Raw genomic sequence first — 22654 nt, forward strand, 5'->3', positions numbered from 1 at the left:
GACCTTCTCTCTCACTGACTTTCTCTGTTGATTTGTTGGGCAAGGATTAAGTCTCTTTGCAGCAGCTCCGTTTCTTTGATCCATAAAACAAAGACCATCCCTCTGCTCTCAGCCTTTCAGGTGTATGGGAATAAACAAGTGATAATTGGCAGGGCTAAGGCTTTTCGTGGGCTTAGGAGATATGATAGAAGGGGAGGGTATTTTATTAATTTTAGTAGCTTTCATTAAGCATTCACTGTGTGCCAGTCAGCACTGCAAACTGCTTGCCGTGGAGTGATTCATTTTACCCCCACAACACCTTACAGGTACTATTCTCATTCCCAATTAGAGGTGAGAAAACTGTGGAACGCGCTAAAAGGCAAAACAAGGATTTGAACCCAGGCACTCACATTCCTCAGTTTAACCATTAGAGCTGTTTAGAAATGGAATGGGCTGTCTTTTAAGACAGGTCTCTCCTTTGGAAGGTGGCTGCTCAGCAAGTATGTGTTGTGAGAGGGGTTGTGATTTGTAAAGTTCTAGCATTTATGGAATGCAGTTATTCAGCATTTGTCCCAAGTCTCACAATCTGTTCCCTGTCACTATATCAGTTAAAAGGAAGCACTAAAAGCATCGTTGCCTGCACTCTAAAGTAATACACACCGAATAGCTGGGAGGAGCCTTTCAACAAATATATACAGGTAGGTCCCAAAACTGCGTCAGTGACAGACACAGCCCTGTCATCCATGAGCTAGACACAGGAGATATTTCCACGTATGGTGTAGAGTGCTAGGCCAGATAGAGGTCTCCACAGCTCTGTGCAAGCTGGGAGGCTCCCTGGAGAAGCTGACACCTGAAATTAGTGATAAAGGAAGGGTGGGAAGGGCGTTCCAAATACAGAGTGTGTAAGGGAAAGCAGATGCCTGCAGCCACGTTGCCTGTGCAGGGAACGCCATGCTCTTTGATATTGCCAGAGTATTAGCAAATCATCCATGTGAAAACAGAGGGAGTATTAAGCTGGACTTCCTGAAAAGCCTCTGCCCTTACCACTGTCTCTTTACCCTACTACGAATGAAGTACTTGGGAGACAAGAAAGGAGGATATCCTTTGCAAAATTAAAATTTCCTGGATAAAATTACATTTATTCCATGTTAGAAATCTCTGGTAATTGTGAGGTGGGCAGATATTACACCACATTGTTAATTGAGCTCATGAAATATTACCGTTATGAACTAAGAACTAGTATAAATAAATAAAGAATAAAATATAATTGGATTTCTAGTAATAGGATGTAATAGAATAAAATAGGACAAGGTCTATATAACATTTGTGGTACATAGTACGGGTCTCAAGACATTTTGCTGAATATGAATGTTAAGAGTTCATTACAGAGATAAACAACCAACAACCCCTGTCTATGACTCAAAGATTTCAATTAGAAACTGCCTCTAGTGACTAGTGGCAATAGAGCTGGAACCAATGGAGATTAATAAATATAGTTTACTCTTATTACAAATAGAAACATTTTCTTTTTAATAAGGCGGAAAACAATTTGTCCTTTTTATAAAAATTCAGTCATTTTTCATTAAATAATTTTAGTAAAGTAACAAAATTGTGAAACTAATTGCAATTTATATTGCCGTTTAAAAATTATTGTTCCATTTGGCATTTTGAAAGTAATGATTAATGCCCAGCTTTAACTTAAATGTTAACAGTCAAAAATAAAAGTGTAGAGCAAATCCAATAAGTGTGTTGACCCTATACCTACCAAACAGTTCCTGGGTTTTCCTCCTAATGAGCGTTTGATGATTCATCAGTGATGACTTTGGGAGCTAATTAAAGTCACTAGAGTGATAGATACCCTGCTTTAAGGTTCATCAATATAAATAGTACGTTAGACATATTATACGGGCATCCTTCATTTCTAAATATTTTCTGTGCAGCAGAGCAGATGAGTTCTGGCCTCAGAGTCCATGGAGAATTCTAGAAGGAACTTTATACCTTTGGTATAGCATGGTGTACGACTTGCGGCCTCAAGTCAACAGAAGCAGAAGTTGATTAGTATAATTTGTTGTTATATTGGTTTTTCCTTTCGGTTAAAATTTATCGGCCATCTGTCCTGACACTGAAAAATCAAGCATTTTAGCCACTGAGAAATATACATATTTTTTTCCCACAAATAATAAATTCTTATGGAGTTTAGTTGTGGCTCAATTAACATCAAAATCATGGACTCAGAGAATCTCAGAGGTGGGAAAGGCCTGAGAGATCACGGGTCCAACCACCTCCTTTCCAGGGGAGAAAGCTCTGGGCCTGTGGAATTATACAGGAAGCCTTGTTGAAAGGTCACACGGTCGGGGCCGTGGCAGGTTGAGAGCGCACACCCTTAGGTATCTAGGACACGGTGCTCCTTCCACTAGCACTGGCTCTTGAAGATGGAGAAGAAAACAGTAAATCGCCAACCAAACATGAAAACAGGAATGATACTATGGATTCTGGTTTCAGATAGCTGCTAAATGCCTTCCTACCATATTTCTTCTAAGCATCATCAAGTATCCTCCTTTTAGAGAGATACATTAAGATTTTCTTGGAAAGAAGTCTTCTATTTACACGATCAGTATTTCCTTCTATGATCAAGCCTCTGGTTTGTACTTTTTCTTTCATTTCACACTTTTGAAGGTGTTTGAGGTGTATAGTTGGGTTTGATTGTCCCCCTAATTTTGGTCCTGTAGGGAGACCTCTTGTTGTCATGTCACCATTAATAGACGAGGCTCACGCTGAGGGTCAGAAAGACTGAGGTTACAAAGCTATTTTGCAGCAAAGCTAGGACCAAAGTTCAGGTTTATTGAATTCCATAGACCTAACTTCTTTCCATTTCAGTAAACTGCTGCTCTGTACAGTTGATCTTGAAACAAAATCTGTAACACTACACCAAACAGAATGTAACTGTTTCTATGATTTTCATTAGCCTTGTTTCCTCTCTTTGCATATCTCCTTTCTATTTTTTCCCTTTGTTTTCTTTATTCTCTGCATCTCTGTTGCCCTGTCATTTTAGTTGGTTGCCAGTCCCTAACCAGTAGGGTCCAAGAGCCCCAGACAATGCCTTTTGTTCAAAGCATTTCTTTGGATTATAAATATAATTTGATGATAAATTCAAACTATTATACTGATTTTATTCCAGTGGAGTCACAAAGACATACCTCAAGTTTCCTTTCATAAACTGTCTATAAAGACAGTATCTCATGCTATTTATTTGTTCATCTTGATCTATTTGCTCGTTCTAAAGAACTTTGCTAAAATTCTTAACATAACCATAAATGGAGATATTGCTAATTTCCTTTTTTTACCTCTGCTAGAAATGATAATCTTTCCAGTCTTGGATAGAGAAATCATTACCCACTATTAAAATGAATTGTTTTATGGCACTGTTTTCAAATATCAGTAGCTAACATTTGCTGTGCACTTATTATATGTCAAGCTCTTTTTTCTGCCTTTTTTTTTTTTAAAGGTTTTATTGGGGAAGGGGAACAGGACTTTACTGGGGAACAGTGTGTACTTCCAGGCCTTTTTTTCCAAGTCAAGTTGTTGTCCTTTCACTCTTAGTTGTGGAGGGCACAGCTCAGCTCCAGGTCCAGTTGCCGTTGTCTAGTTGCAGAGGGCACAGCCCACCATCCCTTGCGGGAGTCAAGGAATCGAACTGGCAACCTTGTGGTTGAGAAGATGCGCTCCAACCAACTGAGCCATCCGGGAGCTCAGCAGCAGCTCAGCTCAAGGTGCTGTGTTCAATCTTAGTTGCAGAGGGCACAGCCCACCATCCCTTGCGGGAGTCAAGGAATCTAACTGGCAACCTTGTGGTTGAGAAGATGCGCTCCAACCAACTGAGCCATCCGGGAGCTCAGTGGCAGCTCAGCTCAAGGTGCTGTGTTCAATCTTAGTTGCGGGGGCAGAGCCCACCATCCCTTGCGGGAGTCAAGGAGTCAAACCGGCAACCTTGTGGTTGACAGCCCGCTGGCCCATGTGGGAATCCAACCAGCAGCCTTTAGTGTTAGTATCACGGAGCTCCAACCGCCTGAGCCACCTCGCCGGCCCCATTGAGCATTCTTATAACCAATGTTTGGAACTCTGTGTCTGAGAGACTGCTTATCTCCGTTTTGCTTCTGTTCTTTTTCTAGAGGTTTGTTCTGTTCTGTTATTTGGGACATGTTTCTTTGTTGCTCCATTTTGGATGCCTCCCTGTGTTTGTTTCTATGTATTAAATAGAGCTGTTATGTCTTCCAGTCTTAGTAGAATGGCCTTATGTAATAGGTGTGCTGTGGGGTTCAGTGGCGCAGTCTTTCTAGTCCCCTGAGACATAGGCTCCGGGTGTGTCCCTTGTGTGGGTGTTGTGTGCCCTTCTCTTGTAGTTGAACCTTGGCTGATAATTGCACATTAGTGTGAGGGACTGACCCTTGGGCTCACTGGTTGTGAGGACTAGCTGTGACTACAATAGAGTTGTTGTGCAGGGGCTGATCCTACAGAGCAGGATCTGCCTCAGCAGGACTCTGATGCCTGCCCAATCCGCCCCTTGGGTCTGTTGTACTTGGAAGTGGCTGGTGATGCTCCAGCTCATTCTGAAGATGGTCACTGGGGGCACCAGCCCCAGGACCACCTTTGAGAGGATCCGCTGTAGGTCAAGTTCAGCCACAGCCTGTGCCCCACTTGGGGCCACCCAGTGGGAGCCAGAAAGAAATCCATAGATGGCTGCTGCCCTGCTGTGCTTGGAAGTGCCTCGAGAGGCCAAGCTCTGAACCAAGGCTGGCTGCTGCTAGTGCCGGCTTAGGGCTGCTCAGCCAGAGCTACAGGACATGCTCAAGCCAGATGCTGCTTGTCTGGCCATGAACCTTTGAGAGTCTAGGAAAGTCTGCAGCTTGAGCCATGGCAGGCAGTCTACACTTAAAAGCCGCTGAAAGCAGCCTGGGTGTGCCCAAAGGTTGGGCGGGGCCAGGTCTCAAATCCTCAGAGCATGGGGAACTAATGGTTGAGACTTGGAAATGGCGGTTGCCTGTGTTCCTACGTTGGGAAGGGGGAGGGCTCAACAAAGAAACACTGGCCTCCGCTAGTTCCCCCATCCAGGATAAAGCCGCCTCTCCAGCCCCTGTCCCAAGCCAGACAACTCAGTTCCCCACCATATGTCCCTGCCGCCTTTCCAGCTGCTGCCCCAGTGCTGGAGCTCAGAGCGACTGATTCTGTTGGTGTGTAAGTCCACATGCGAGCCCTTTAGGAGGAGCGCCTGTGAGTGCAGCTGCGTTCAGTCGCACTCAGACACAATCCCGCTGGGTTTTACAACCAGAAATTATGGGGACTTCTCTCCCCGGCACTGGAACCCTGGGCAGGAGTGAAGCTGGAATCTCTTGCCCTTCTAGGGGATGGTGAGGGACCCCCACAGCCGAAATAGCCCTCCCGATCTTTAATGGTCACACGCGGGTGTGGGACCAGCCCGTTCCGCATTTCTGCCCTTCCTACCAGTCTGGCGGTGGCTTCTTCTGCACATCCTTAGTTGAAAGGCTTCAGTTCAGCTTGATTTTAGGTGATTCTCAATAATGGTTGTTTTGTAGATTTGTTGTAATTTTGATGTGGTTGTGAGAGAAGTTAACACAGCGTTTACCTACTGCGCCATCTTGCTTGTTCCCCTGGTGGTGCTATGTTGGATGCCAGAAGAATAATGCCAGTCACGTACTAGTAATAGTAAATATTTGTTAAATGAGTAAATCAATGGACAGGCTGACTATAAAATGGGTTCCTGTCCTTCCTTTGTTTCTCACCAAATGCCTGTTACATTTCTACTGTATGTAAGACAATATGAAGGATCCGAAGGGATCTAAGATATTGTTGGTGCCCTAGCTGAATTTATAAGACAATCCACGATACTGAATGGTACACACATGTCTATAACACACGGCAGAGTCTTGAGTGTTATCAATAAGTAGGTCTTGGTGATCAGAGCAAGACCACTCTGGCTGGGGAAGCAGGAAACATTTAGCAGTAGGTGAGATTTGAGCTTTTCTTGGAGTCTGAATCAAAATGTTCACAGGAGCAGGTGCTGGGGGAGGGCATCTCAGGCAGTGGGGTTGGCTTGGGAAGTCCACAGAGGGAGAAAGCACAGATTCTGAGGAGGTAGCATCAAGTGATTGACTCAGAGTAGTACACAAGGTGCTGCTGGGGCTGCTGTTGGGACCAATCTGTGAGGGGCGTTTGAACTCCATGGTGGCGGGAGTCTCATCAAGTTTAAGGAAAGGTCAGAGAGAGTGAGAACAGAGGAAAAAAGCCTCTGTAGCTGTCATTCTGGATTCTCTCTTTCCATTCCCTCATCCTTCACATTAAATGAAGTCACTTCACACCCATCCTGCATTATCTTCCCCAGATTATTACTGACATACTGCTTTGCCCACTCTGTTCACACTTCTGTGGATTCACAAACCCCTGTAGAATAAATTCTACACTTAGTTGGGGTTTCAAGGCTCTGCTGGTCTTGCCCATGCCAGCTTCTCCAGTCTTGAAGTATCCAGTCCAAGATACCCAACCACCCACTTTTCAAGCACGTCCCTATACCCCGTCTCCTGTGCCATTGTGGTTTGCTTATGCCCACCGCACCTGTGTGGTCCCCACTGTACCTTTTCTTCCAGCCTGAATGCACTCTCCCTTCATTTGTGCCCATGTGAATCTTAAACTCTAAACACTTAAACTTATAGAAGATGGAAACCAAGTCTATTTTTATACCCATTAGTGCCTTACGGGTGGTAAGCAGCAAGCAAATGGTGAATGAATAAATAATTATCTCATTCCTTCTTTTCCTCTATTGCTAAATATAACCAGGAGTAACTATCCCCCAGGCAAAGAGGCCTTCCATTTGTATAATGCTTTAGACTTTCCAAAGATTATGGCATAGCAGTCCAGAACACAATCTGGAGCCAGTCTTCCAGGGTTTCAACCATGGCTCTGCCAGTTACCAGCCATGCGACCTTGGACAAGTTACTTAACCTCTCTGTGCCTCACTTTTCTCATCTGTGTAATGGGAAGAATAAAGGTAACTCCCTCGTAAGAGTTTTTGGAAGGATTAAATAAGCTATTATTTGTAAAATGTTCAGAACAATATCTGGCACTTAGTAAACATATAATTCTTGCTTAGTTAAATATGTACATATATATGTACCCCCATATATTAATGGTGTAGATTATGTACTCATAGTAAGTACTCAGTGAGGTTAAGGTTATACACATATCCACACAGGAACACACATTGAGTGCCCACAACAACCTTGTACGGTGAGCAGAAGTGTTAAATAACTTCCCCACACCTAGTAACTGGTAGATCCATTCCTGGAATCATGTTTTATAACTTCTGAGCTAGAAGTCAAAAAGTAGAATTTATAGCCTTAATTCACTACTCTGCTCCAACACATGGATAGTTTTCAGATGCATGATGATTTCTTGACACTGGATACTGAAATTTAATATAGATATTTTAATTATTTTTATTTGATATACAAGAGTAGTATTAAATATATTATATGGGTCTGTCAGTAAGAAAAAAAATTAACAGCATCTGTGCAAACATTTTTATATGGGATTTTGCAATGTCACAAAGAAATCCATGATATGTTCACTTTCTACTTGATTATATTCTTCCTACACTTAAGGAAAGATGGAACAGAAAGATAAATTGAGTGTGTTCAATGGAGAATTATGCATGAGGTTTTAGTAGAGAAGAAACAGGAAAATATTGGAGTACATTTAAATGGATAGGTGCCTATCATGTCATTTGATACGCAAAGGCTTGCGTTTGCATTAAGCTGATGGGATAAAGCTGTTGTTTTCTTTGCAGTATATATTCAAAATGTGCCTTTAAAAAATAAAAGCTTTCTTTCACTTCTGTGAAAGAGATCTGTCTATTACTTTAAATACAAAACACATTTAACTTCTGTCAACAGCTTACCTTTTAAATAATGCAGTTTGTACTTTCATTTATTATCTGCAATTAGAGTTCTCAAAAAGGCTTTTAGTGTTTTTCTCCCCAACTTTTAAAATTCATTCATTGTAACTGTTAACATTTTAGAAAATAGTGGAAACCCTAAGTCAAATTGGAAAACTGAACAAAGAAATTTCTTTTCTGGATATTCCCATTTAACTGGCTAAAGAATCTTCAGCTATTGTGCTGAACCACATAATGATGAGATATTTACACCCTTTTCTTGCTAATGTTAGGTCAGACTCAAATGTTTTCTTTTAACCCAGGCTAGTTAATAAGAAATGCCATGCTGGCAGCCAGCTTGATATCCTTCTCTCCGAAGGCTTACTTTGTGCAAATTACCTGCTTACACTAGTCTGCAGCATCTAAGTAAAGCAAGAGTCAAGAGAGCAGTTCTTTGTGATACATATTTTAAAAAGATTTCTCAGGTACCCACGGCTGTCTGGGATGCCTTTTCATCCAACTATGATAGGAGTCACATGTTCTCATTTCTTCTTTCCTGTCTTTGAGCAAGAATACAGGCAGCTGAGCAACTAACTGTGTGTGTGTGTGTGTGTGTGTGTGTGTGTGTGAGAGAGAGAGAGAGAGAGAGAGAGAGAGAGAGAGAGAGAGAGAGAGAGAGAGAGAGAGAGAGAGAGAGAGAGAGAGAGAGAAAGGTGGGAGGTGGGGAGATGGAGAGAGATTGATTGTTTTTTTTTCACCCTCTCATTTAAAAATGTAACTAAAACCAGGACCCACATGGTATGTGGGTTTGTTTTGGGCAGGGAATATAAACAGAGCTGAGAGTAGAAATACAAGGTGTGTAGTAGATTCATTGACCTCGCTGTTTGCCCAGCTGCAGGGTGACTCCCTTTCATTCCCCAGCTGCCCAGCTGCTGCCTAATGCTATTTTATTTTTCTTTTCAGCTGGAGTAGCCAACCAAACCTCTCCCCAAAAGGTTTGATAACTACTAAAAACAGACAACTTTGTAGTTACACACAGCTCAGGAAAAGCTGCCACCAGTTTGTAATTTAGCCCTTACTTTGTTCTTTTTCATCCAGGCCTTTCACATAATTTGCTAGCTTACATTTTTAAGGAAATACATCATCAGATTTTATGAATCTCTAAGTAAAGGCTCTTCATTAAACCCATGTTTTACTCTTCAAAATAGTCATTCTGAGAATGTATATTTAAGTTGAACCATGAGAAAGTGCTGATTTTTCTCCCTTTTTTATGTAACCTACAAAAACAGCAATTTCATATGGTTCACCCTAAGTAAATATATTTATTCTAGTGGTGCTTCCAGGACCCAAACTATCTTATAACTCGTATTTCAAAATGAGAAAAGTCAAGTTCTTACTTCAAAACATTTCATTAATCCCAACTTCTTAACAATTACACCTTAGTTATAAAATTGGCTCTGAATAACTTATAATTATTTACAAATGAAATAAAATCTATCTTCGGTAGATGAGAATTTGACATGATTTCTGAGAAAGAGCCACAACTGCTTACTTGGGTGCTAAGTTCTGGTATGTTCCTTAATATAGCGTCGGAGTCATCATACCTTATGTATGTTGCTTCTTTTATAGAGTATAGTTGTGCTCAAAATAAAACAGGTTTCAATTTGGCCCAGATGTTTGACTCTGCATGTAAAAACAGATTGAAATTACATTGAAAAACTCCAATTTTCAGGTAAAAATCTCTGAAAATCTATGACTTACTCTTCTGTATCTAAGAACACAGAGATGATGTACAGATATGATAGATTTTATTATAAGAGTAAATAATGAATACATTTTTTATTTTGAGAAAATATTAAACATCTATGTTATCTAAAGTGCTTTGAGAGATAACTATATAGATGAGTTGTTGTTTTTTTCAAGTTAACATAGTGTTAAATTGGCAGTATGTTTCAAAAGGCTCAAAAATGTGCTTATTCTCTAATCCTGAAATTCTACTTCTGGAAATATACCCTAAGAAATACGACACAATTTTGTGAACAGACATTTCTGTAACAATAGAACAACCAAATTTTTAATAATTAAGGACTTATTATATATGCTTACAATATACATGGAAAGGATACATTGCAAAATTTTATGTTCTGTATATGTCTTAATTTATTAAAATGTAAGTTATGTGTATCATTTGTAAGAGAAGAAATAAAATAGGATATACATCAAGGGGTTTTAGCTCAGCTTTATTTTATAAAGCAAAAAGTTGAAGTATTCTAAAATGTTCAACAATAGGAAATTAGTTAAGTTATGGCACAATCATATGAGGAAATACTATACAGTCCTTAAAAATATATTTTAGAAGAATATTTAGTGATATAAGAAAATGTTCTGATATATTAAGTGAAAAAAGAACATAGGACCTTAAAAATGGTAAATACAGTATGATCCCAGTTTCTGAAAAGGAGAAATGATATGTCATTTTAAAATGAAGTATGTGTGTGTGTCTATGTGTGTATTTTCAGAGAAAAAAGACTTGAAGTTTAAATACCAATATCTTAAGAGTGATTATCTCTGCTTTTTAGTTTCTTTTTTGTATTGTATGTTTTCTACATTTAACATAAAGTATTCTGTGGTCAGAAAAGCAATTTTTAAAATTAAAACTATGTTTGAACCTTATTATATGTGTTTTGTATTTTGATAAGTAGATTTTAAGCAATAAGATTTGGTAAGAGCTGTACTACTTTGGAGTTTTTTATAAATCCAAGATTGGGCTAAAATTTATCCGTGAATAATGGTTTACTCTGCAAATTAATAATGCAAAGGAGATTTTAGAGAAACACTTTTAAGCTTAAGGGAATTTCTCAAGTACACTGAAAGCATGCATAAGACTGTAAATCATTTTTTCATCAAGGCCTGTCCCTTAAGTGCCTCTTCCCGGCAGGTGAATTTGCATGTTTCTGTTTGCTTTAGGTAGAAGCAGTATTCCATAATTCATCTATTTCACTAACAATCTGAGAGTTAGAAGGCGATTATTTTTAGCGTATATGTTATATAATGGTTTCCATTCACTCTCTAAATTATAGACAGACATCTTTTAACAATTTGGGTCACATTTTCACAGGTGATGAAAACATACCATATGTATCATGCAGAGAGCATCAGTGCAGAGAGCAAACTGAAAGAGGCCGAGAAACAAGAAGAAAAGCAAATTGGGCGATCTGGTGATCCAGTCTTTCATATTAGACTCGAAGAGAGACATCAGCGGCGAAGCTCTGTAAAGAAAATTGAAAAAATGAAAGAAAAGGTAAGTAAAAATAGATGGCAGAGTCTTTCTGTCCTCACTTGAAGTGACTTATCCTCATTTGAGGTGACAGGCCTAAGAACACTGATGCAGTAACTGATAGACACAGATTGTAAATTATTGTGAAATGACATGAATTTCCTCCCACGGGAATGCAAAATGTTTAAGAAACATAAAAATCATGTAATAACAGCTGGACATCATTTAGCGGTGAATGCCAAGTATTCAATACACAATGTAGAGAACTTGAATATTAACAAAGACATTTCACTGCAAATGGGCCCAAAGCCCAAATACATTGTTCTTATTCCCTGTAGCTGGGTAATTTTAGTTTGTTATTTAAATCAGATTTGAAATGTAATTTTCTCCAAGGACTTCAAAGGTCATTTGTAGATGTAGAATAAATTGTTTAGATTAATAAAAATTTATGTATATTTCTCTGTCTTGTTTAAAAATGACTTTGTTGTCTTTCCCAATGCCTGGATCTTCTTCATTGCCAGAGACAAGCAAAATATTCGGAAAATAAGCTAAAATCGATTAAGGCACGGAATGAATATCTCCTAACACTTGAAGCAACCAATGCCTCAGTTTTCAAGTATTATATTCATGATCTTTCAGATTTAATTGACGTAAGTACTTGGAGTTTTTATATTTTCCATATTAAGATGGAATTACCAATAACTGTTTTCATTGATTCTAAGACACCGTCATTTATTAAAACAATGTTGTTTTATGTAACAATCAGAAAAAATGCTGCCAATTAAACTATACATGATACTAAGACACTGTTAATTGTAAGATGCATGTGAAAAAGGGTGCATTCTAAAACCAATGAAAAACAAATTGTTAGGTTCGTGAAGCTGTGAGTGCCTGGTAAACTCACCTAGGAAGGGGACCCAGACATTTTCAAATTGTGCAGTGGCACAACCCTAACTGCATTCATTGATTCAAAACACATTTATTTTGTGTTTTTGGGACCTACTATTGATGCTGAGGCTATGAGAAGCCCTAAATAGTTCTTACCCTCTGGAATTTAAAGCGGAAAAGACAGATGTTGAGCAAATGATGGCACAAATGATTGCTTTACGACAGTTGTGATAAATACTGGGAACCAAAATAGGACCACTTTTGTCGATTTATCTAACTCTCTATACTTTCCTCTCATAGGATATGGGATAGAAAAGCAGTAATTGGGCTCATTTAGACTCTGCAAGTCCATGCCCACTATTATATTTATGCAGTGGTTACTGCCATTATTCCCCACCTTTAACGCCCAGCAGCATTTATTCTTTCATTCAGAACATGTGTACTGACTATCCCAATCATTGCGCTGACACTGGAGAAAACTGCAAAGATAAAGCAGACAAAAATTTTGTGTCCAAAAATGCCAGTATTTGTAAATAAAGAAAAAAGTGATGTGTTGTAACGAAAGCACAGATAAAGTAATAGAGGTCCAGAGAGTTATCTGCTGGAATTTTACCCATATATTGCTTTGTATTAATTGGATTCAACAGTTTTATGATATTAGAAAATTGTTTTCTATGGCTCATAGTATCTGTCATAATTTAGAGATACAGTAGGTTATAGCAACTTTATTTCTATGGTGAATTTAAGTCTCATGTATTTAGCTGTTATTTTAGAGCCATGGTTTGGAACTTTTACAAAGGAATTTCTAAGGGATAGAATTATTTTTTAGTTCATTAACACTCTGATGTGACTTTTTCCTTTTATTTGAGTCTAAAACCAATTTTATCCCATAATATCATAATGTCTTTGTACAGAATCATTTAGTAATAAATAAAACCAGGGAAAACTTTTTTCTCTTTTCTTTTATGACAAGTATTTCAATCAAGTATTTAATCACTTAATTGTTTTAAATACCCAAACTTAAAAAATAGATTTATTTTCTTCTAGCACTTTGGTGAAAGGACTTTTTTTTCTGTTAGACTGCTGCTAGATTTCCTGAATAAAAATGAAGACTTTTATGGCTCCTGTTATCAGACTTAGATCTGTAAGGATTCTGCCAAGTATATTGGAATATAGAAGTACTAATTCTATGTAGCTACTTTGCTTGTGTGTGTGTGTGTGTGTGTGTGTGTGTGTGTATGTATATATATAAAATATATATATGTAAAAATATATATATATACATATATATATGTACATATATATATGTATATATATATATATATATATATATATATATTTTTTTTTTAGGGCTTATTTACGTAGTGGTTGGAGTACTTGGCTAAACCCAACCCAATTTAACATGAGTAGAACTCTCCCTGTATTGAAAAGCGTTTCTTTAACACGGACAGCGTACCGAGTACTATTCTTGACAATGGGGATCCAGTAGTGAGCAAAACAAAGTCCCCGTCTTCATGGAGTTTATGTGCTTGTTGAGCAGTCAGATTATAAATGAATTTACACACACACACACACACACACACACACACAGTAATGACAGTGTTATGAATCAAAATAAAACAGTCCTATGGGAGGGCTGCTTTTGAGAATTGAGCTGGAGAGCCACATAGCTACCTGGGGAAGGAATCTCATACAGAAGGGCTGGTAAGGCTAGAGGTGTGGAGGCAGAGGTGTGTTTGGCAAGCTCACAATGCTCAACGAATAGCAAAGGAGGCCAGTATGGCTGGAGCTGAGCGGGAGGGGAGGAAAGTGCTACTCGGAGAGAATGTCAGTGGAAGCCCAATCACCTAGGTAGGGTCTTTTCAACAGGGAGTGGGGCTTTCGATTTTGTTCTCAGCAGGAAGTGACATCACCTGGTTTACATTTTAAAAACTCACTCTGGCACCTGGGTGGGAAGTAGACTGAGGTGGGTGAGGAGGTCAGGAGTGAAAACTTAGCTACTCTAGAGTCTGCAGTTGTCCAGTCTAGAGATGAGGCTGGCTTGGCCTGGCGTGGTCGTGCTACACCGTGAGAAGGGGTTGGATTCAAAATACACTGAAGATAGTGCTAAATAGAAATTTGAAATAATGGGTGAAAAGGAGGATAAAAATGATTCCTCGGTTCAGATCCTGAGTAACTAGGTTAATGATGGTGCCATTTACTGAAATTGGAGGTCAGGAAGCAGTAGTTCTATCTAGTACAATTGAGGTACCAATTGGGCATCTATGTGGAGATGTGGAGTGGCAGCCTTAATAGCACTGGGGCATGTAGGGCAGGAATAGCATGTCAGGATTACATGAGAGTCGCCATCTCTGTCAGGGATGCTGAGCTCTTACTATGGGACAGACAGGTTTCTCGGCATAATCTTACCTAATCATCGTAACCATGTAAGGCAGATACTATTTTCTCCATTTTATAGATTAAAGGAACTGAAGCTTAACTAGGTAGATGGCTTGCCTAAGGTTACACAGGTAATAAATGATAGGTTTCAACCTAGGCATTTTAACTTCCAGATCTAATTAACTCTGATATAAATAAGTAACAGTTAAACATACCAAGTAATTTTCAATTTTAAAAGAAGTTGAACTTTTAAAAGATCAGACAAATTTAAAATATAAATAATTCTCAAGTAATGCAACTTAGATATGAATTTTAAAAGAAATTATATGAAATTGGTTCATTGTCATATTCAACTGAAATTGAATACTCTCTTAGTGAAAATTATTCATTCGTTGACTTTTAAGGCACTCAAATGTGAATATGTGCATTCTAAAATGGCTGCTTATTTTGTAGGAATCCAATTTGCATAGATAGTGGTGATCCCAAAAACCATTAAGCTTGACCCTTCCTGGTGAAAAAGAAACAAACTGATTATTATGCAAAGGCATCTGGAATCCTTTATGCTTTGTGAGTTTATTTAGCAAAATATCTTTACACTGAGCTATCTAATAGTTATGAGAAGAATTGTTACGCCTCTAGTGGGAAAGGAAGCAGTAGTTCTATCAAGACAAATTTTTAATGCATGGCAGCATTTTATATGTGAAATGACATGGAAGATACTAAATGTGTCTTGATTAAATCAAAGCATTATAAATAATCAGAGTTCAAGTTGAGACCTTTTTTATATACACCTCTAGTTTCTCTTGGTTTCTATTTATGTCGATATCTGTCTCATAAATTTTATGTGATAGACCATGATGAATGGATCTATTGATATAAAAACAATTAAGTCATATAATTTTCCATAGAATTTTTATTTTAAAACTAGTCTTTTAAGAAGCAATTCATATGCCTTGTAGAAAACTAGAAAATACTACAAGCAAAATTAAAGTGATCACATTCTTCCCCCCAAGTTCATCACTTAAAATACAGACTTTTTCTCTGTGTCTACACATACATTTTTATACCAGAAGAATATGAAATCATATTTTACAAATAACTTTTTAATGTACTTTTTTCAGTCATTGAGCTCCATCTTTCCATTTCAGAAAAATGTTATCTAATAACCAGAGTGTATTCCCATTTATGACCCCCAAAAATGTTTCATAGCTCATGTGTCTAGACTAGACCCAGTTTAGGCTCATACATTGCATGGGGGTGATGTGTCCCCTTCAGTCTTTTTTTTTATCTAGCCAAGTCTCTTATTGAAAAACATGGACAGTTGTTTCTCAGAACATCTCAGCATCTGAGTTTAGCTCATTATTGGGTGTGGTGTCATTTAGCCTGTTTCTCAGTCCCCCATGTTTCCTACAAAGCAAAGTTGTATAAAGATTTCATGAATTCGAATTAAGCACTTTGTACCAGAATACATCCTGGGGATACATCTGTTTAACCCACCAGTAGTGATGCTAAAATTCATCACGGGCTTAGGCTGATGTGTGGCTCTTTACTCCGTTACATAGTTAAGCTTTTCCCTCTGGCAACAAACTATGGATGTTCTAAAGCCTCTTGGATTTGGATCTTACTAAACTGGAACTCAGCAGTGTCTGAGCCATGAAGATAGCAAAGCACTTCCTTAGAGGACAAATTAATCATGTAAATTAAGAAGAAGAAGAATTTAAAAATATTTCCAGGCACTTCAGACTAATCAGTGTATTTACACACACACACACACACACACACACACGAGTTGACATCCTATTTAATAGAATCCTTTTTTGGTAATTACTACAGGTATAAAAACTTTAATAATTCAACACTTGTATAGACTAGTTCAATTTCTTGCTGTATGTTTGGAGGTGATCTAATGGTTTTTAAAAAATATGTAATAATTCCAGTTTTTATCCATTGTAGGTATACTTCATCTTTACCTATCAGTGTTAGTTTGAATTAGTAAGGTTCTTTCTCTCTCTCCTTTCTCTCTCACTCTCGCACTCTCCCCCTCTCTTCATCCCTCTCCTTTTCCTTCTCCCTCCTTCCTCCCCCACTCAGAAATGGCTATAATATAGAAACATTGTATTTTTAAAGAAGACTTTTTGGATTTCTACTGGAATTTGTTTTTAATAAATCTTAATTCTTCACTGTGACTTATTGTGATCAACAAATTAATTTTATGATAAACTCTACCACTGACAACACTTTTATAAACTAAGTAACTTGATAAAGTCCAAATTAAAAAGATTAGATATCAGACCTCTAACGTTCATTGATATTGAGGGTAACATAATGAAGAAAATGATGGTTCAGTGGCGCTTTTATTTCTGCTGGAAATATTTTAGTATAGTGTACCAAACAAGGTTTAGGCAGTTTTGGGTACTCCAGATACTGAGTTATCTCTAGAGAGAAGGGTAGGGGTTGTGACTGAGGAGGGTGAATTCAGGGAACTTCGGGAGTATCAGCAATATTTTATTTATTTAAAAGGAGCATACATGTTTTGCACTTATCTGTAAGTATGGCGTATTTTATATTTAAAAAAGAAAACACAGAGAGCTATATAAAATGATAAAAAAATATGACTTAAATATTTTAATCTAAAGCATACCAATGTACTTGCACTTGCCAATCTTTTCGTGTTATAATTTTTCTTTTTGTATGGAGTTCTGATTGGTCTTCATTTACACAGACAACATCCATTGTGTATTGTGTGTGATTTCTACTTTTGAGTTCTTTAATGTAGAAGAAAAAAATACTCTGGATATTTACATTGTTTTTCTTAATATTGCATAATTTGCATACCTTTGCCTAATTTATAGCAATTTTGTTTACTCTTAAATCTTTCCAACAACTCCTTTCTCACTTATTTTATCAGCTTATTGACATTAATTAAATATATTATAATTAGATTATAATATAAATGGCACAAATATTGTACAGTCGACTCTTGGAAGCATACAGAGCAGAAATGTTGGACCAGAAACGTACAGAAGTACTATAAGCATCTATTAGCTGTGTGTGTTTGCAGTGTATTGGTCAGTATGTATTGGTCAGTATGCCTTACAGCACAGGTGGATGACAAACTGTCTCTTTCAGGGGCCAGGAGTAAATATTTTAAGCTTTGTAAGCCTTATGGTTTCTGTCCCTATTCAACTCGAGTGCAAAAGCAGCCTTAGGTATAAGGAAGCAAATGGATGTGGTTGTGTTGTACTTAGACTTTATTTACCATATCAGGCCATGGGCTCCACTTGGCTCACAGGCTAGTTGACGTCTGTTTTACAGAATGAACTGAATGTTAGTTAATCCAGACTGTCCCTTAAGCAGATGCCTATTAAGATGGTTTCTCCTCTGTCTCTGAAGAAAGTCCTAAGTCAATTTTAGTTTATAGAGTAATAATCTCTTACTTAATTCGGGATAGGTGGGAAGTGGAACAGAGTTCATTTCACGGTGAGGATTTTTATTATGTCATTCTAGAGAATCAGTATGAATTGTAAGAAGTACAGAGGAAGCCAAAATATATATATACACAATTAAGAAACGAAAAAAACTATTAAAATTGTAATCCTCAATATATACCAATATCAAAAGATGAATACAAGTCACGTTTGATTTCTGCAATTACAAGAGGTGCTCAAAGTTGTTACCATCAGCGTCCAGACACTTCTGATTACTGCAAACTACTGCTTGAGCAACGTTGACCAAAGTGTCCACTTGTATACATTTTTTTGGCTCCCCCAGTATATTGCAAACATTGGTGAAAGGAAGTTTAATTGGTTTGGGAGAATAAAGCTATAATTATAGGGAAAAATAGGTTATAGTTTTATAAATAATAAATTTCATATCTGTGATCATTAATGTACCAAAAATTAAGTGCAAAAAAACTGTAACTAATTATTATGTAAGAATTAAGATATATTATAGCCAGAAGAAAAATCATACAAGAAACAAATATTTATAATTGCTGAAATTTTCAAATCATTGTGATTTGCAAAGGGAAAAGAGGGGACAGTATAAGTCTTAATACTAGGAATTTGTGATCTATAATCAAATTCACCACTCTGTATATCTGGAATTCTTCAAACTGGTTTTAAGATTGCAGAACTAGTAATATAGTCTCCTTCAGTCCAGTTCCACACCTACCCACCCTTAAAAGTCATTCAGAAAAACAAAGTCCTCAACAGTAAAATTCTGTTTGTGTTTTGTCCCAGAGCACATGCCCAGTAATAATAGACTATTTGTCATTCTTATTGGACATCATCACTGTTTCTGGTCACTCCCGATAAAAGTTTGCAGGTCACTTTGGAGCCTGAAGGATAAATCTCTGTTACTATTTTAGTGGGATATTGCCATAGAATAACCCCTTACTCCAGTAATTTTCTTGATAGAGAAATCTGTCCTGTGTTTTGTTAGCCATTTATACAGAATGAGATTGAAATTAGATTACATCATATACCACATGCCATGTTTGTTTTATCATTTCTAAATAATCAGCTGTCCTAAAGCTTTTAGCCTTATCCTGCTGTCTCTAGAGACATGTATTTAATCAAAAAACAAACTTATTCAGAGTTCAGATTTTCTTAATTAGTTGTACTTTCCCCTATACGTATGTAGTGGTGTTGAGGTTTACCCATGAAAGCCTGCCAAATTGTAATACTGTAGTTCCCATTAGGACTGAACTCTTATTAGGAAAATTACAGAGGGATGACGTTCAATGGGTTGGAATGGTGTAGTTATCATGTAAACTGTCTTGTGCGTGTTTTCATCCCTTTGTGATAGAAAGGGTATTTAAAAACTTAAATGAGTTGGGGGACTGAAGTAGACGGCTTTTAGAGTTCCTTCCAATGGAGACACCATGGGCCTTTGTTAAAGGAAACTGCACCCACCTGGTTTCCACCCACAGCTCAGGCTGCTCTTTCTCATCTTCAGTGTTTGCTTTTCTTTTTTGGCTGGACCAAGAATGTTGAATGTTGAAAGTCGCCTCAGGCTTGATCTTTGGCTTTCTATCTCTTAGTCTCTTGCCTTAAATACTGATGGCTCCTAGATTTTTATCACCAGCCTTGATCATCTTTCTGCGCTGCAGATTTGTGTAGCCATCTGTCCACTGGGCCTCTCTAACCAGATGTCTAATAGGCATCTTGACCATGTCAAACACTTAAAACGACTTTTCTATATCCATTTGCTCCTACTATCATCCTCCTTCTCCACACACACAACTTTTTCTTATCCAATTTTTACATCTCAAAAAATGGTACCATTTTCCACCCCGTCGAACAAGCCAAAAACCCAGTCCTCTCATTCCCCGATACATAAATGTATCGGAAAATCCTATCTTATCTCCCTCCTAAATACCCCAGACCTGGCTGTTTCTCACTACCTGCACTCTCTGTCTCGTAGGCAAAACCTCTTCACCTCTTGCCCGTACATAGGAAGCAATGGCTTCTGAAGATGTCTCCCAGCTTCCACTAAGACCTTCCAATCAACAATCCATTCTATTCCCAAGCAGCCACAGTGTTAAAATATATAAATAAGGCCTGTCGATCATGATTTAAAACTCTTCAATGGCCTCCCATTGTCCCTAGAATAAAATCTGAACACTTCACCAAGACCTTATGTGAACGGGTGCCCACCTGCCGCTCCGTCTTGTCCTACGGCTTCCTCCCGTGCCCCTTTACAGGTTCTTTGGCCTTGCTGTTCCCCAGACCCGCTAAGCTTTCTCTTGCCTGGAGCCTTTCTGTTTTTTGTGTAGAACACTCTTTTTGCCAGCACTTTACAAGACTGATTCCTTCTTTTCATTCATGTTGCACCCAGCTGCACTACATAAGAAAGCAGCACCCCTTCTCCCCAGCACTCCTTTTTCCTGAATTCTCTCCATAGCATTTACCACCTGCCCTGTATTTATTTGGGCTTGCTTTATTCTCTCTCCTCTCTTGTGATTTGACTCAAGGTAGTTACAGAGATTTGGCCCCAGGAAAAATGAGTCTATGCTAGCGGCTCCTCTGAAGGAAATGATTGCCCGTGTAGGTGGGAGCTGGATTCGGCAACAAATGGTTGTTATTCAGCCCATTCATTGGCTCAGGCATATGCAACCTCAGTTCTTCTCCTGTTTCCTACTTTGTATCCATTCCTGTCATATATAGATATACGATTTTGACCTTTTTGTTGCTCAAGAGAAGCTCAAGACAAGTTTTGCTAACAGTTGTTAAAGCAGCAACAAGAATTAGATTGTCAGCTCTTTACTGGACCATCAGAAACCCAGACATGAAAGTAGGTGTGTAAAAGTTGCCTGTGGAAATTTAGTTCCATCCTGCGAGATGCCTATCTTTGACAAAATGTGTTTGTAGTTTCTAGGATGAAGTACTGAATAGCAGCTAGAAGGAGAAATAGTGAAGGACAAGGATATATTCAGAAGAAATTAACTTTCTTCAGTTGACATCTAAAGTAAACGTTCTGAACTTATCCATTTCTGGTCCTTTGAAAGCTACCCATGATCACATAAAAGCGGTTTTTGCAATTCAGTTTGCTTGGGTTGCACTGTCTTTCAGAAAGACTCAAAATAAGGGGTAGACCAAGTCTTGACCCAACAGCCATGGCTGTGGAATGATCAGAGTCAAGCTTACTATAAGCCAGAGATGGGCCCCAGGACCAAGGATCATGGAAGCCTCTCAGACGGAGGCAGGAGTGAAGGTGAATAGTTAGAAGTCAAGGCAGAATAATTATGCAGAACAGTTCCTTCCATTCTCATGACAACTGCTTAATTCTGGAGTCACATAGGAGTTTGTAGCTGTCCTCAAGGCACTGCCAGGGCTGCCTGCAAATGACAGTGGCTCTTACTGTTCTGGAAACATGTACGTAGGACTTGTTTTCCATGGAGTTCCATCAGGGTAACTCCCATCAAGGACCATGCTTTAACCTCACTAAAACTTCTCATGTCGTGCAAAAACATGTTATCTCCCTGAGCAACCGTGACCCAGTTATACCTGGCGTTATACAAACCATGTATACTTCAGCCGAACTCTCAGCCTTTGGGACAACATGAAGCATTTATCACAGTCATTAATACCGGGATTTCATCTTCATGTCTCATACTATTCGCAACCCTTTCGCCTAAGGATATTAACCTACTGTGGTGATTTAGACTAATACCTAGTGGAATCTATGTAGGCAGCTCTTGGGATAGTAAAAAAAAAAAATATATATGTCCTTCTGCTTCTGACAGTCTTTCCTTCCCCAGTTTTAATCCATAATTTTATGTAGCCAGAGTTTTTCTAATCCACCAGAACAACACTGTTTTGTTTTCATGAACTATTTTATTGGTTTCTTATGTATTTTCATCATTAAACGTGCTTGGGCTATAACTCAACTGTTTGTGCAGAAGCGGGCTTTTCATGTCATCATTAATAATTCATGAGCTCCATAGAATTACTTTAGGCCTTTTAAACCAAGTATCTTGAATCTTAACATATCCAGTGTCGTTTTAGCTTCCAGTTTAGAAAAAAAAGATGATTCTGTGATGGGCCTTGCTGTCTCAGGAGACCTTGAATAAGAGTTTTATTCCTGTTTCTTGTTTCTTTTAATGTTCAGAATGCTTGAAAAACCTAGAGTGGAGAAAATGTTGCATAATCGGTAGTGACAAAATCATGCCAATTAAGTGACCTTACAGACTGATTAGAACCATAGGAGTCAGAGAAGGAAACTTTGCATTAAACCTCATCACAGAAACCTCCTAAGTGTAGCAAAGTTCAGAAGACACCTGGGGAGGCCCCTGGATCAGTGATTAAGCCACGTGCGTGCTTCTCCCCAACCTGTTAGGAAACCACAGTGAAATCAAGGGTCTCTTACTGGGTCCACACCTACTAAATCTGCCTGGCTGACCTGGGTGTGGAAACATGCACTTGTACTTTCATAATCTTGACATTTACTCCCCAAAGAAGCCACACTTAGAAATTTGAGGAGTGAACTGGGAATAATGAAAACTTAGTATGTAGTTTTCAGAGCCCAAACTCAATTGGGTAGTTTGGGTTGGATTTCTTTCTTTTTCTTCCCCTTTTTCCTTCGTTCTTCCTCTTTTCTTGCTGTCTCTTTTAAGTTGAAAAGAGACTTGGATTTTATAATTTTTTTTTTTTGTGTGGGGTGCGGTGCTTTTCTCTGGGCTG

The 22654-nt window shown here is 38.3% G+C and overlaps 1 protein-coding gene across 2 annotated transcripts in view; it reads left to right on the forward strand.

Annotated features, from left to right (window-relative positions):
- SRGAP1 (SLIT-ROBO Rho GTPase activating protein 1) overlaps window positions 1-22654 on the forward strand; it is a 234649-nt gene that overhangs the window by 146884 nt on the left and 65111 nt on the right. For both annotated transcript variants that reach the window (XM_033117996.1, XM_033117998.1), the window contains exons 5-6: window positions 11043-11225; window positions 11723-11851. In XM_033117996.1, the coding sequence (XP_032973887.1) occupies window positions 11043-11225; window positions 11723-11851 (312 nt within the window). The remainder of the gene's footprint in view (window positions 1-11042; window positions 11226-11722; window positions 11852-22654) is intronic.

The sequence above is a fragment of the Rhinolophus ferrumequinum genome, chromosome 10 (assembly GCF_004115265.2).
Source record: "Rhinolophus ferrumequinum isolate MPI-CBG mRhiFer1 chromosome 10, mRhiFer1_v1.p, whole genome shotgun sequence".
Classification (NCBI taxonomy): domain Eukaryota; kingdom Metazoa; phylum Chordata; class Mammalia; order Chiroptera; family Rhinolophidae; genus Rhinolophus; species Rhinolophus ferrumequinum.